This window comes from Phoca vitulina, unplaced genomic scaffold, assembly GCF_004348235.1.
Source record: "Phoca vitulina isolate PV1807 unplaced genomic scaffold, GSC_HSeal_1.0 scaffold19, whole genome shotgun sequence".
Classification (NCBI taxonomy): domain Eukaryota; kingdom Metazoa; phylum Chordata; class Mammalia; order Carnivora; family Phocidae; genus Phoca; species Phoca vitulina.
In genome coordinates this window covers 4,854,756-4,869,913 of record NW_022589722.1, presented here as the reverse complement: position 1 = coordinate 4,869,913, position 15,158 = coordinate 4,854,756, and the positions used below count along the sequence as shown (strand labels likewise).

The following is a 15,158-nucleotide window of genomic DNA, read 5'->3' as shown; positions in this document are numbered from 1 at the left end:
TAAAGACATCAACAGCTAATAGCACATCTACATCATGCTAGGGCACTTCACCCATTTAACCATCACAGAGATCCTACGAAGAGAATATTTTCATCATCTTCATTAGGCCACGTGGAAGATGCCGTTCACAACGGATTTAACCAAGGGCACACGCTTAGGAAGTGATAGGGACACAATTTTAACCCTGGCCACCCCGTTGCAGGGACCCTTTATGCCTCACCTCTTAGAACCGAGTGGTCAGAATGCCATTTTATAAAATGTGCTGAGAAGGACCGACATTCCGTTGCCGTAGGGTTCAGAAGCACGGGTCAAACTGTCTCTATCTTTAGGTTTGAGAAGTGTTGCGAGTATCCTCCCCAATCTATGCCCAGGCTCAGGTAAGTACACTTTCAAAATAGCGAAGGAACAACCAATTTCCCTCCCTGTCTCTTCTGTTGGAGATCCCGGGCTGAAAGATTTTGCTCTTTGCAGCTCCCCTGCAGGACGTCCTGCTCGCCCCCAGGTCCCAGTGACTGAAAAGTCTCGGGGTGGGAAAAGCCTGTAACAGGTGGGGGCAGACTGGAGGCGTCAACTCCGGCGCAGGCCTCCTCCAGTTGGAACTAGATGATATCCAGTGAAATATGGGAATTTTGTTCCAAGGGATGCCCAAAAAAGGCGCGGGGAGAGCGCGCGGCAACCCCCACCTTCGTCAAACACGCTCCTCCAGGGGCGGCCTGCTTGCAGCAGAGCTCCAAAATTGGCAACCTGGGCCTCGCAGCCGCCTTTTTTTAGCCTACATTCCCCAAACCAGGGAAGAGGCGGGTGACTAAAAATGCAAATTGGAGCCGGGGCGTCAGCAGGCAGGCCCGTGGGTGCGGGGCGTCTGACTGGGGGAGACCCCGCGACCTCAGGTGCCCTCCGCTCTACTCGCGGTGGGCGCCGGGAGGGGCGCCGGGGGAAGACGCTCCCCGCCGAGCCGCTGCCCCCGCTTCCGCCTCCCGGGCGGCGGCGGGACAATGCGCGGCCTCTTTTCCGCCGGGGGTTAGGGAGGGGAGGCCGGATTAGGGCCCGCGCTTTCCGGCCGCAGGGCCAGCCCCCCCCGCCCTCGCCCCCCCGGCCCCAGGGCCGCGCCGGCCGCACACAGGTGGTTTTCCGCTCGGGAGGGGCAGGCCCCGGCACTTTTATATAACAATAGAGCTCTGCGCGCCGGGAATGCGCCTCCTCGCCGCCGCGGCCCCCGCCCGGCCACGCCTCCATCCGGTTCCCGGCCAGTCCGCCCGGCGGCGCCTCGGCGGAACGCGGCGCTCTGGCCTGGTCGGCACTTCCCCAGTTACCTGCGGGCCCTGCAGAGCGGCGGAGACGTTCTCTGCGACTCCCAGCCCTCCTTGCGAGCCGGGGGTCTCGGCAGGCAGTCCTCCTCGACCCTCACCCACCCCAGGCCGTGACGGAACCCCAGAGTCGAGCGTTTGGCTCCGCACCCCTCCGCAGGGTCGCCCAACACCCCGCACCAGCTGAGCCAGGAGGCGGGGGTGGCGGGATGCTAGGCAAGGAGCGCACCGCGCAGGCGCGGCTGGTGCTCCGCAAGTGCCCGGCGACCCGCAGGGGAGGGGGTTGCTGGGGTGGGACAGAAGGCTCCCCTCGGTCGGGTCTCTCTGTGCAACGTGACCAATCGCCGAGCCTGCGCGAGCTCCCGCAAGCCTCGCCGCTGGTGAGGACAGCCCGCCAGGCTCCCGCACGCCCTAAATGCACCTAGCCCTTGCAGCCCCGCCAGACCGGCTCCTCTGTCGGAAGCCGAGCTTGCTGCCCAGAAATGATTAACGAGAGCAATCCCCCAGCGCGCGGTGGGTGACCGCGGGAAGGCGGGGGCGGGGGGGGGGCACTTGGATCCCCGGAACAATGGCTCCTAACGCCCCAGGCCGCTGGAGAGGAATAAAAGCATCGGACTGTCCAACCAGTTTGTTTCTGCAGGCTCCACTGTTTAAAAACAAAATAAAGTAATTTAAATGCTATTAAGAAAAAAAACCCTTTCTTCCTATTATCTGGACAACCAGGCATTTGTTTGTTTGCTTGCTTTAAAATGTTTCAACAAAATCCTAGTTTGTTTCGAAAGATGTTGGATTAGCATTTAACACCTCATCGGTCACTAAAGCCCAGGCAGTTCACCAGCCCCAACACAGCCTCAGCTAAAAGAACATCGGAGCAAACAGAGCTGGGCTTTTTAAACTGGCAAACAAATGCCACACACCGCCTAAAGGAGGGCGGAGGAGGGGGGTTAAGGCGAACTCCGGTCCAAATGAGTTTAAAGGGAATATAAAGGAAAAAAAAGCACAAGTTTTCTTAAAGCTAGCTTGCGAGCGCAGGCGTCACGAACAAGGGCTTTTGTGCCTGCTAATTGCACCATTTGTGCGCAAAAGTTCCGACGCAAAGTGTGAACTCTCAACAGAAGGAAACATGAGACAACTGAAGTGCCCTGGTTTATGTGCCCTGCTCCTCCTCCGCCGCCGCCTCCTCTTCTTTCTCCTTCCTCCCGCCGAGCCCGCTGTTGCAGCTTGTTTGCACTGGGGCTTATCCGGAGCGGAAATTCCTTTCCGTTTTTGTGAATGACAAACTCATTAACAATTCATCAACACAACCTGTTCCAGCCGGCCCGTCCCCACGGCAACAGCCCCTTCCGCAGCGCGCTCATTGGCTGGCCGAGAGAATGTATCCATTGAGACGCTCGCTGTTTGTATCCATTGAGGAGCTGCCTCGCGCAGGGGGTGTGCGAGGGCTGAGTCCAAGGGAGAGTGAGCAAATCGAGGTTTGAATAATTCGAGGAGAAAGACGCCCGGGTGGATTTGAGGTGCAGCCTTGAAGGGAGGGATTAGGCGCCGCTGGACTTTTTTTTTTTTTCTTCCTTCCCTCCCCTCCTTAGTAGCAGGGAGTCCGAATTAATTGGATTTCATTCACTGGGGAGGAACAAAACTGTCTGGGCAGCTTCATTCAAAGAGATTCATTGACACCAAGAGGGAGCGGCTGCAGCCGGGAGCAGAGGGAACCGCCGGCTTCACTTCTGTCTCGCTTTCCCCAACCGCTAACCCGGTCTGGGAAGGGCAAGGTGGAATTAAACCCCCGCTCGCAGAGCGGCAGCTTCGCGCGGCGCGCTCGGCCTATGCCTGCCCCGAGGGGCGTCTGGTAGGCACCCGCCCTCTCCGGTAGCTCGACCCCCATGATAGATACGCTCAGACCCGTGCCCTTCGCGTCGGAAATGGCGATCAGCAAGACCGTGGCGTGGCTCAACGAGCAGTTGGAGCTGGGCAACGAGCGGCTGCTGCTGATGGACTGCCGGCCGCAGGAGCTGTATGAGTCGTCGCACATCGAGTCGGCCATCAACGTGGCCATCCCGGGCATCATGCTGCGGCGCCTGCAAAAGGGCAACCTGCCCGTGCGCGCGCTCTTCACGCGTGGCGAGGACCGCGACCGCTTCACCCGGCGCTGCGGCACCGACACGGTAGTACTCTACGACGAGAGTAGCAGCGACTGGAACGAGAACACTGGCGGCGAGTCGGTGCTTGGATTGCTGCTCAAGAAGCTCAAGGACGAGGGCTGCCGGGCGTTCTACCTGGAAGGTACGCGCCGGGGGAGTCCCGCGCGCGGGGCCGGGCGGGGGTCGCGGGGCTGTGGGGTGGGTGCGGGCGAGGCACGCGGACTGCCAAGTGCCCCTGCTGCGCTCGCCTGGCGCTTCTGAGTCGCGCTGCCGGGCTTGGGGGCCCTCCGCCGGCTCCCGGCTGCGAACCTCCGGCGTCCCGCACCCGCGAGCAGGCTGGCGCAGAATCCACCAGCTTCCGGCCACAGGCACGGGTTGTTTCTTTCTAACGAGTTGTCCTCCTGCTTACCCGTAATATCCTCCACCTGTCCCTGCTTTCTATCGTTCGATTTCGAATTACGATTTGCAGGACAGTAGAAGTCACTGGGGGTGTAGATTGCATCCCCTAGCCCCTCAAAATATTTAGAAAAGTTGCCATTTTGTGCATTTCCGGATTTAAAAGAATAAGGGTTTCCAGGGAAGGCGGGCCTGTTCGTTCCACTCCCAAGGGTACCCATTTAAGTGTCTCTCTCTTATAATTGGCTCTGTGTGCAGGGGGTTTCGTAGGGTGCTATGGTGTTTCCTGCGCCCGGTTGCGGCTCTCACAAGCTGTGAAAACTACTACGGGATCTCAGGTTACACGATTGCTTTTCTCGTCCTGGCAGGTGGCTTCAGTAAGTTCCAAGCCGAGTTCGCCCTGCACTGCGAGACCAATCTAGACGGCTCGTGTAGCAGCAGCTCGCCACCGTTGCCAGTGCTGGGGCTCGGGGGCCTGCGGATCAGCTCCGACTCCTCCTCGGATATTGAGTCTGACCTTGACCGAGACCCCAATAGTGCAACGGACTCGGATGGCAGCCCGCTGTCCAACAGCCAGCCTTCCTTCCCCGTGGAGATCTTGCCCTTCCTCTATTTGGGCTGTGCCAAGGACTCCACCAACCTGGACGTGTTGGAGGAGTTCGGCATCAAGTACATCTTGAACGTCACCCCCAATTTGCCGAATCTCTTTGAGAACGCAGGAGAGTTTAAATACAAGCAGATCCCCATCTCGGATCACTGGAGTCAAAACCTGTCCCAGTTTTTCCCTGAGGCCATTTCTTTCATAGGTGAGACTGATGAACAGTCCTTCCTCAGACTTCTAAATGCAAAATTCCTAGCCATTCATAGAATTTAAGCTGTTAATCTCTCTTGCTGCTTGCTAGCTTGTCGGAGTGCAGGTCTCTAATGTTACAAGGGGGTTCTTAATTCTGGTTTATGCTCTCACTAAGAAAAGAAAAAAGTGCCTTTTTGACATGGCTGCAGACCACAGGTGTATTTGAGAATGGGGTTTCTTGAGTCTTTGAATTCAGTCATTTGAAAGCAGGCTGTACATGATCAGACAACAGGATTTTCTCCCAGTCTTTGGACTTGGGACCGGCTAGATGGAAGTACTCACTACTGACAGGAATTTTAGCATTGCTTTATAATTTTAAAAGATCTGGGAGTTATTTTAGGACATGGGGTTAGTTGTTGGAAAGCGCTATGAATGCTAGATGGTGTAATCCAGTTGACTGTTACTGTGATACCCGTTAACAGTGAGACAGTGAGGGTAACCTGAGCCCAGCAGGAAGGACTGTGGGCTGGAAGCCTGGAGAAGCGAATCTCCAGGCATTGTAATGCATTTCCTATTACAAAGGAACTCATTTTCAGGCCATGTCGACATCCTGTTCCTCCTAATGGGCTGTCCCCTGTGACTTCCCTCTCTCTTTTAAAATGCCTGAATACCTCCATTGTTAGCGGCACAACAGTTGGAGAATAATTTAATAGACCCTTGCAGTCTGCTTGTCTGTATAAAAGGCATTCAAGACCATATTGCAGGGTTTCTGGTATTCACATGCTGAGGCAAAGAATGCACACATTAAGGATTTTTTTTTGTTGGCAGAAACTTAATACAAAAGCTCCCTTTTCAGAAAATATCTGAACTATGTAATTGTGCCCAGTGTACATGTTTTATCGCAATGATGCATCTGCTGCTGCTTGTGGGGCTCAACTGCCACACGCGGTTCTTTTTTTCTTTCTTTCCTTCTTTTTTTTTAAATTCAGTTTTTAGACCGATCGTTCACAAAGAGTGGTTTTTGGTCTGCTGAAATCTTGCTTTTCTTTTTGTGTTTACAGATGAAGCCCGGGGCAAAAACTGTGGTGTCTTGGTGCATTGCTTGGCTGGCATTAGCCGCTCGGTCACTGTCACTGTGGCTTATCTCATGCAGAAGCTCAACCTGTCAATGAACGATGCTTATGACATTGTCAAGATGAAGAAATCCAACATCTCCCCCAACTTCAACTTCATGGGCCAGCTGCTGGACTTCGAGAGGACGCTTGGACTCAGCAGCCCCTGTGACAATCGGGTCCCTGCGCAGCCGCTCTATTTCACCACCCCCTCCAACCAGAATGTCTACCAGGTGGACTCCCTGCAGTCCACGTGAAAGGCCCCACATCCCCTTGGTGGGATGTGTCCGTTCCTTTAGCCGTTTCTCTTGGCAGCATCAGCTGGGCTGCTTTCTTTGTATGTGGCCTCAGGGGTCAAAATGACTCCAGTTGTCTGTATTAGACAAGGTTCCCACATGTGGAATTGGTTATTATGATGGGAGAGATTTGCTCCGCTCTTGTTGGAAGACCAGAACATGCTATGTAGATCCAGGCCGTAGGTTTGCTCCATACCTACGTGTACAGCCTACCCATGCAGGGACTGGAATTTGAGGGTTTCCAGGTATATAGGGTAGGACCAAATGGTAGGGGTAGGAGCGTGTGTTCTTTAGGGCCTTGTGTGACTGTTTCCTTCTGCATCTGGAACTGACTCTATATTGTCTTCAGTGAAGACTGATTCAATATTGCATATAGAGGAGCCAAAGAGAGGTTTCAGCTCTGTATTTGTAGTATCAGTTTGCAAAAAATAAAAAATACAAAACAAAAATAAATAATAATAAATAAAATAAATCTGATACTCCATTTGATTATTGTAAATATTTGATCTTAAATCACTTGGCAGTGTTTGTTTGAACTGTGTTTGTTTTTTCTTTGATGGGTTTAAAAGAAATCATCCAAAGGGAGAAAGAGCAGTATGCCACTTCTTAAAACAACAACAACAAAAAATAGAAACATTTGCTCTTTTCTAATCCAAAGGATATATTTGCAGCATGCTCGACTTCACCAACTCTGAATGACATTTTCATGGACACTTATCACTGAGACCTTGGTATGGTGCAGCCTTTAATCTCTTTCATATATCTTCCTTGTGATTTTTTTTTCCCCCTCTTAATGTAGTTTGACTATGCCTTACATTTGTAAATATTTTGGCTTGTGTTGTCTCAAAGGGGATATCTTGGAAAGACACCAAAATCATGGGCTCACTTTTTTTTTTTTAAACTTCAGCTGTGCTAAACAGTATATTACCTCTGTACAAAATTCTTCAGGGAGTGTCACCTCAAATGCAATACTTTGGGTTGGTTTCTTTCCTTTTTAAAAAAAAAATTTGTATAAAACTGGAAGTGTGTGTGCGAGCATGGGTCCCCGTCTGATGGATGAAGTAAGTGCATATGATTGTGAAAAGAGAGTTAGGTTGCTCCATATGTTCATGGTGTAAAGTTTTGAGCTGAAATTTATTATAAGAATGTAAAACCTTAAATTATTAATAAATAACTATTTTGGCTATTGAATGTGTTTTTTTTTTTTTTTTAAATCTCTCCTTCATTGTACCTACATGTGAAATGATACTTCCAAGGAATCTTTGAGTGGGGGAGTGCCAGTGACTTGTAAAGTCCTGTAGGAACAGCGGGGCAGAGTTCCCGTGGTTTTAGTAACCCCAGGAATGTTTTTCAGGTGTAGTTTATGAAATTGATCTTTTGCTTCAAATAAAGATGACCTCATAGAACGAACTGCCTATTATGTGTCCCGACAATATTTTATGAATACGGTTCTGGCTTCTTTAAGAAAATAGTAATGCTCTTGAAGAAAGTGAAGCCATAGAGCATACCTTGCTCAGGTGTAAGGTTTGGCGGCTCATGACTGGTCATAAAGGGGGAGGGGGGTGCCAGAATAAGAAGACACTCAGAGTGTTAACCTCTCTCCTTCCCTGCCAGGGTCTTCTACTCAATAATACACAGGCCAGGGAGGACATAGGGATACTTCTCTTCCCAGTTTGTTTCCATGGCAATTCCACCTGCAAATTATCCTGGTGTCGGAATACCAAATGAATCAGGGATGATGACTCCCCCTTGCCTTTCTCAGACACGTGGCAAGGCAGAGCTAAGCTCATTGAGCCTGGATGTGGGCTTTAAAATTTCACGTTGGCACTTGAGATCACACTTTGCCAGTCCCTTTCTAATGTGCTTTGTGCTTCACTGGTTTAGAATGTAGGCCAGAAACCACTATTGAACCTATGTCAAGGTTATTTCGAACAGTGCCTTTCAAGGTAAAGGCTTAATACCCTGTCATTTTCCTTGGGACATCCCCTCTCCTTGTCCCAAGCGTAAAAATACACAAACCAAAACAAAAGGCAGGTGTATGAAATCAAAAGAAGTAGAACATACCTACATTCCAGGCTCTTTTCAAATGAACTTAGTCCCTTTACCTGCCTCGAGGAGAAAGAGGAGCTTTTCACCCACGGGGTGCAAGTTGAGATGCCAGGGGGATGGTTTGGTGATCTACGTTCTAGGAGGTAAGCAGCTCTGAGTTTAGAACAATCAGATCAAACCGTCCAGAGTGACTTTGAGCAACTAAGCATGCATAAAAAGCAAACAGAAACAGTGCAGAAAAGTACCAACTCAGTCTTTCCCATTTGGGTGCCCCAAGTCAGCCAGAGCTTAGAAAGGAGAAGTGGGTTGCAGTTCAACTTGGCTCGTGTTAATCCAGTTCTGAACGGTTTCCGCTCCTGGCATTCCCTAAACTGCCTGTTCAAAGTAGGGATTTGCAAGCAGCGTTAGCAATTTCCTGTCCAGCTGCAGCTCAAGTAGCTGCGTGCTCCCCCCGCCCCCTTTCTTTTCTCTGATTTCTTTTCTCTTTCTTTTTTTCTTTCTTTTTTTCTTTCCTCTGGGCGGTGGATAATTTTAGTGCATTTCCTCTTTGTGGATTATCATCTCCTTTCCTCCTGGAACCTGCATACATTGAGTTCCTACTGCTCTGCCCCAGCCGACAGCTGGCCTCCCCAGCACTTCCTCTCGTTTCACTGTGGGTTTGTTGTTTGTCAGTCCACTTCTGAAATTAATAATGTTTTCTGGCCAAGTGCCACAAGCCATTACCACAAAGGGGAAGTAACACATATGAATAGCAGGAAGCCATGCAGGGTCACAGTGTGAGCTGAACCTGTGGGGGGAGCATAATTGAGCCTGGCCCATTCAGCAAGTGTCTGACAGCGATTTGGGGAGAAGGAGCGCCCCGCATTTAAGCAGCTCAAGCTGTGAAAAAAAAGTTTCCAATAAATTGGTAGCAAATGGTCTTTGTCATCAGTCTGAATAAAGGAGCGGGAGCAAGAAGAGTTTAGGGCCCCCATAAAGTTGCAGCGTTTGGGATTTCTGCCCCCCGTCTTCTGGCATATTGTTTCATAAGGCTGGTAACAGAGGGGTGCCTGCTTCCCTCTACGGCCACAAAAGGACTCATATTAAATGGGTGGTTTTTACGGTTCACTCAGGCCAGAAGATTCAAAGAGCTATTCTCTTGCTTTCTTTTTCTTCTATGCGAGGTGGAAGGTTCTAACTGACAGCATGGGCCCCCACCTCGCCCCGCGCCTGCCTTTCTCCTGGCCTTACCTCCATCCCTTTGGCGCCGTTGTGCTTGCAGGGGCTGGGGAAGGCGGTCTTTCTGCCTCTTGGAGTTGGGCTCGCTTCCTGAGCGGAGCCTGCACGGTTACTAGGGAAACCTCTGCCAACAGCTGCAGCTCCCCAGCCCCCCTCCTCACCTGCTGTCCCCGCTAGTGGCTTCCTGAGGTCTCTTCCTCAGGAGAAAGCCTTACCTTTCCTGGCCTTCTGCAGGGGCCCGGGGTCCGGGGGGGGGGGGGCTGCCTTTCCAGAGAGGAGGTTATCTTCAGGGTTCATGGGGCTCTAGGAGACTTAGGGAATGCACTGCTTCATGGGATCGACTAGTCTTGAGGTTAACAATCAGACCGAGAAAGGGTTATCTGGGGATAGAAAGATCAGCACAGCCTCCAAAGGAGTGAAAATTGGACTGGACCCTGACCCAACAATTAGGAGCCTTGAACTCTGACTCTTGCTTTCTCACTCATGCACCGGATAGCCTTGGGCCAGTCACCCGACCTCACTAGTTTCTTCTTTCCTGTCTGTAAAATGAGAGCCTTCCCCTTTCATTCTAGGATTCTCTTATAATTCCAGCCTTCTGGTCATGGATTGGCGACACTTGTTTGATGACAAATGAGGTACAGAGCAGGAGGAACAAGTGACATTTACGGAAGGTATCAGATACTGTACTTCGTGCACAATATCAGCTCATTCCATCCTCAGAGGAGCCCTGTGGGGTGGTTCCTATTATCATCCTCATGTTGCAGGGAGGAAACTGAGACCGAGAGAGACCAACAGCGCCTGAAGTCATCTAATGGGAAGTGGTAAAACTGAGCTTTGAAGCTTTAGCTCTTCTTGCTATAAACAGCAGTCTTTGCTCATCTTTACAAGGTCTCCTGATATAGACTAGGAAGTGGTGACCCCATTTTATAGCTGAGGAAGCGGAGGAAGCAGAGATTAAGTGACCTGTCAAATCAAACCCAAATTCAACAGCAAAATCATGAGAGAGCCACAGGGTCCCCCGCGGATGTGTCACCAGAGAGATGTGGCATCTGCCTGGAGGCTTCTACCTTTTCTCTCTGTGGAGAACTTGCCCTATCTTGGGGCCCATGAGCACATAAATTACAAAACTGATTTACCTAAGGATCTCTAGCATGGCTAGCCTGCTGTCCAGTTGACCCAGACCCCTGCCCACGTACCCCTTTCAGGATTACACAGTGAACTGACCCCAAAGAAATTCATGTCCTCATTCTGATTCCTCCTGCAGGAAAGCTGGTTTGTGGGGGGCACACACATACACACACACAGAGACGGAGAAGGAGGAAGAGAGAGAGGGGGAGAGACAGAGACAGGGAGAAGAAGGTGGGGGACAGAGGGGGAGACAGAGAGAGGAAGAGGAGAGAGAGAGAGGAGAGAGAGAGACAGGGAGAGGGGGAAGAGACAGAAGAGATGGGGAAGGAGGTAGCGAGAGAGGGAGAGAACATACAGCAAGGTTTGCAGACTACGAGAGGCAAATTAGAAACCAGTGGAGAAGTGAAACACAGCAAGGGCAGATTATTTGGTAGCTGGCTGTTAAGTATTCTTGAAAATTCACCTTAAAAAATCATTCTTCAGATTAAACTGCTTCAAAAGAATTGCTTTGGGTATAAATTTGTTTGCAGGTGCTCACACAGTAATAATCATTTTCCAAAAGATCCTGCAGACTTTCAAATACCCTTACTCTTGTGTTCTTACCGCAATTGGCCCTGAATCAGTCTAGTTCTGCAGCTGGGATCTTCAAACTTCTTTAAAGTCCAAAACTGATTTCCTAAGAGTATTTAGGGGCACAGAACAAAGTTCAAACAATCCACAAATATTTACTCAGGCCTTGATCTGTGTTGTACTGATTCGATGAAACAAGGTTAAAATAGAAGGCAATGGAAGACTTACCAAGCCCTTGAAGGCTGAAGGCAATCTCATTTTATCCCCCCTCCCTTTTTTAGAAGGAGGGGGGCAGGGGGGGCAGAGGGAGAGGAAGAGAGAGAATCGCAAGCAGACCCCACACCCAGCATGGAGCTGAAGCAAGACTCGATCTCACAACCCTGAGATCAGTGACCTGAGCCAAAATCAAGAGTCAGATGCTTAACCAACTGAGCCACCCCAGGTGCCCTGGCAATGTCATACTAAGTGTGATTGTTTAATCTTTCTGCTAGTGTCCCAAATCAAAGCAGAACCCCCAAGGAACTATGGGGCAGGTCCTTGTATGTCCCTATGTGCTGCAATAGTCAAAATAACATTTTAGACATGGTATTTTATACAGGAGAGTATTAATAGGCCACATGTATGCAATTTGGCCCACCCACCTCCCTATTTTGTCATGGAAAATACCTTTCGAGAGTGTATCTATCGCCAAAGCTTCTTAGGAGAAGTTTTGGACCACCGTATCTTCAAAAATGAACCCTCGGACACACAAAGGAAGAAAGAGAAAATATCATTCATGATTTGATAACATCCTAAAAAGCATCAAGCAAGTCTGAAAAAAGTTGCTTCTTCTAAGCTAGAATTCCCTCTTTACTGTTTTTGGAGACAATCTAGGTATTTATTAGATTAAGCATTTTTCATTAGGTCCAGTGTAATTCCTACAGCAAATATTAACAGGAGAAGGAAGAAAGAAGAGAGGGCAAAGAAGGGGATTTGGGGGAGCACATAGCTCCCAGGACAATTATAACTAACCGACTGAGCCACCCAGGTGTCCCTTACCAGGAATGCCCCTTTACCTTATGTTCTGGTTACGATTGCTATGTAACAAACCACAAACAAAACTTAGTGGCTTCAAACCATGACAATCATTTATTTTGTTCCTACGTCTGCATTTGAGCAGACCTCTGGAGGGAAGGCTGATCTCTGTTCAGCGTCTTATTATCTAGAGCAGCTCGACTGTGGGCCAGAGGCTCCATTTCCAAGATGGCTCCTTCCCATGGCTGGCAAGTCGGTGCAGGCTGTCAGCTGGGAGCTCAGCCAGGGGTTAGGGCCAGGGACTCCGGTTCTTCTCCATGTGGCCTAAATTTTCTCACAGTACGGTGTCCGAGTTCTGTAGGTGAAACTCCCAAGTGTGAGAGCCAGGTGGAAACTGTATTGATTTTTAGAACCTGGGCTCAGAATTTACTTCTGCTGTATGCCAAGATCTACCTCTGTTCAAAGAGGAGATGAAGGAGGGGCAAGATTCTGGAAGAGCACATGGGATGGGAAATATTGTTGCAGCCATTCGGGGAAAAAACAGTCTGCCACATCCTATGTGGAAACTGTTTGAATGTAAGACCATAAGAAGCAATAGTGAGACCCCAAATTAGTCTCAGGACCCCATCTTAAAAACATTATAGTGGTCAACAACTGCTGAAATTATTTTTCCAATCCAGCCCTTTTTTCATCTGCCTCTAACCTTCACAACAGAGCAATACCATCAAAATAATCACTAAGATTGATCCGTAAAATAGAATATAGAATAGTTTTTGAAAAGAATATTAATGTTTTCATTTTGGCAGAGAAAATGTTATGTTTGAGATAGATCCACCAAAGTTATGGAGTGCAGTGATAGTTCATTGTTTTCAAGCAAAATAGTACTCTATTGTGTTTTATAGTATTCCATTGTAGTAGACCATCCTACTTTGATAGACATTTGGGTTTTTTCCATTTTTAACTATTATAACCATTATGAAGACTTTGGTGTGCATACCCCAATGATGTACATGTGGACATGTTTCCCAGGGGTATAAAAGAAGCAAAATAGGTATAGACTGTGTAGATCCCCAACTTCAGAGAATGACGAATTGTTTTCAAGGTGGTTGTGCCAATTCACATTACTAGCAACAGTATTTGAATTTCCATATCGTTCCATATTTTTGTCAACACTGGATACTGTCAGACTTTTTAGTTTTTACTAAAACTAAAAACTTTTTAGTTTTTACTTATCTGGTGGATGTGAAATGATTATTTATTATGATTTTAATTTTCATCGTCTGATTCCTCAAGAGGGTGAGTCCTTGTCTTATGTGGATTGGCCAAAGGATGTTTTTTTTTTTTTTTTTTGCGTAGTGCCTATTCAAATCTCTTGCCAAGTTTTCAGTTGAGTTATTTATGGGTTTTTTGGTTGATATAAGGAGTGCTTTGATACTCTAAAGACGGGTCTTTTATTGATTATATGTATTGAAAATATCAGTGCAATGCTTTTCAAACTTTGTTCCTCTGTTCCTCTCCAGGGAAGGGTGTCGCTGCATTTTGGGGCAGGTTGTACCCTGTACAATTCTAAAAGGCGCCAATCAGAAAGGCAATGACAAAAATGCATGACCAACCTGCATAATCTTACATGGATGTCTTAGAGGCCTGTGGTTTTTGAATCAAGGGACTTGTGGCTAAAAAATGTGTGAAAACTATTGATTGAAACTGTTTAATACACATGGAAACAGAGAGATTGAGTTGAAAGGATAGCTATGTTTGATGATTTAGACTAGAGTGGGCCTGGTGTAGAAGTGTTTTGGGGTGGACTAAATCTTGAAAAGTTTGGAAGGCAGGGTGGTTTTTCACAGAGAAGTAAAAAGGATGCCAGAGTTGTAGGTGATGAATTGTGCCTAGCTTTGGAAGAGTGAAAGACAAATTCCTCAGAAGGCCTGGCAAAAGTATTTTTCAAGGTATAGAACAGAGAGCAAAAAAATAGAATGCTCAGGGCTGTGGGGGATGACATTTAAAGAGACTTTGCAGAGTGCAGAAATACTTGGGGTTTTGGTCAGCCTTGCCTCTCAGTTACATCCGGAACTGGAAACACTCCAGTTCTTCCTTCCTGTGAGTCTTTCTTCTATGTATCTCCTTGACTACTCACACAGAACACTTCTCTTCAGACACTTCCGGTCACTAAATGTGTGGAGGTTTTTCCCACGTAAAGCAATTCTCTATGATGCCAGCTGGGTGTCCTACAATTTAATTCAACTCTAACACCATCTACATGGAGATGGTGTCCGATCCCACAGGTTAAGCGCTCAGTCCCCCAAGACTGCTTCAGATGTCCACAGCAAGTAGCGGGTCCCCAAGTTACACACAACTTCTGTCCAACTTGGCTACAAATCAGAGGTGCCCATAGCCCTCTCCTCAGGTTTCATTAATTTGCTAGAACAGCTCACAAAACTCAGGGAAATGCTTATGTTTACCAGTTATGAAAGGATCTATTAAAGGATACAGACAAATGAAGAACTACGCAGCCAAATGAAGAAACAGACAGGGCGAAATCTGGAAGGGTCCCGAGTGCAGAAGCTTCTTTAACCACGGAGCTGGGATGTGTCATACTCCTGGCAGGGATGTGTTCACCTACCTGGAAGCTCTCTGAACCCTAAACTATTGGGATTTTTCATGGAGGCTTCATCACACAGGCATGACGGATCATTAACTCCATTTTTTTTTTTTTTTTTAAGCCCTTCTCACTTGTCAGGGGAATGAGAGGTAGAACTAAAAATTCTAAGCTTCTAATCATGACTTATTTCTTCGGGGGACCAGCCCTCACCCAGCAGCCATCCAAGAGCCCACCCAGAGTCACCTCATTAGAATGAAAGACACTTCTATTACCCGGAAAATTACAAGGGTTTCAGGACTCCTGTGTCAGGAACTGGGACAGAGACCAATACATCTTATTAATCGCAATATCACACATCTGGTCACAGAATCCTACAGTTTCAGAGAGAATTAGGTTCAGAAGCTTAAAATAGGGAACAAAGACTAAAAAGTCATCAAAACTAATGAGGGTTTATTGTCTTCTGTAAAAGTCAGGAGGTGGGAAATCCTGGCCTGGTAGGACACTGCATGGGATCATTTGAAACTCAAGCTTATTC

General features: G+C 48.3%; 1 protein-coding gene across 1 annotated transcript; it reads left to right on the top strand.

The window, feature by feature from the left end:
• The first annotated feature begins 1,965 nt into the window (after nucleotides 1-1,965).
• Nucleotides 1,966-6,491, top strand: DUSP6 (dual specificity phosphatase 6). The gene is made up of 3 exons (XM_032416734.1): nucleotides 1,966-3,587; nucleotides 4,210-4,647; nucleotides 5,696-6,491. Exons 1-3 carry the CDS (start codon nucleotides 3,188-3,190, stop codon nucleotides 6,001-6,003), a joined length of 1,146 nt encoding a protein of 381 aa, XP_032272625.1. The 5' UTR covers nucleotides 1,966-3,187; the 3' UTR covers nucleotides 6,004-6,491.
• The last annotated feature ends 8,667 nt before the right edge of the window (nucleotides 6,492-15,158 follow it).

What these genes read in the sequence shown, in the direction of transcription:
- DUSP6 (XM_032416734.1), top strand. Translation starts at nt 3,188, where the DNA reads ATGATAGATACGCTCAGACCCGTGCCCTTCGCGTCGGAAATGGCGATC. An exon ending in CCGGGCGTTCTACCTGGAAG is followed by an intron (nt 3,588 to 4,209) that starts GTACGCGCCGGG and finishes TCGTCCTGGCAG; the next exon opens with GTGGCTTCAGTAAGTTCCAA. An exon ending in TGAGGCCATTTCTTTCATAG is followed by an intron (nt 4,648 to 5,695) that starts GTGAGACTGATG and finishes TTGTGTTTACAG; the next exon opens with ATGAAGCCCGGGGCAAAAAC.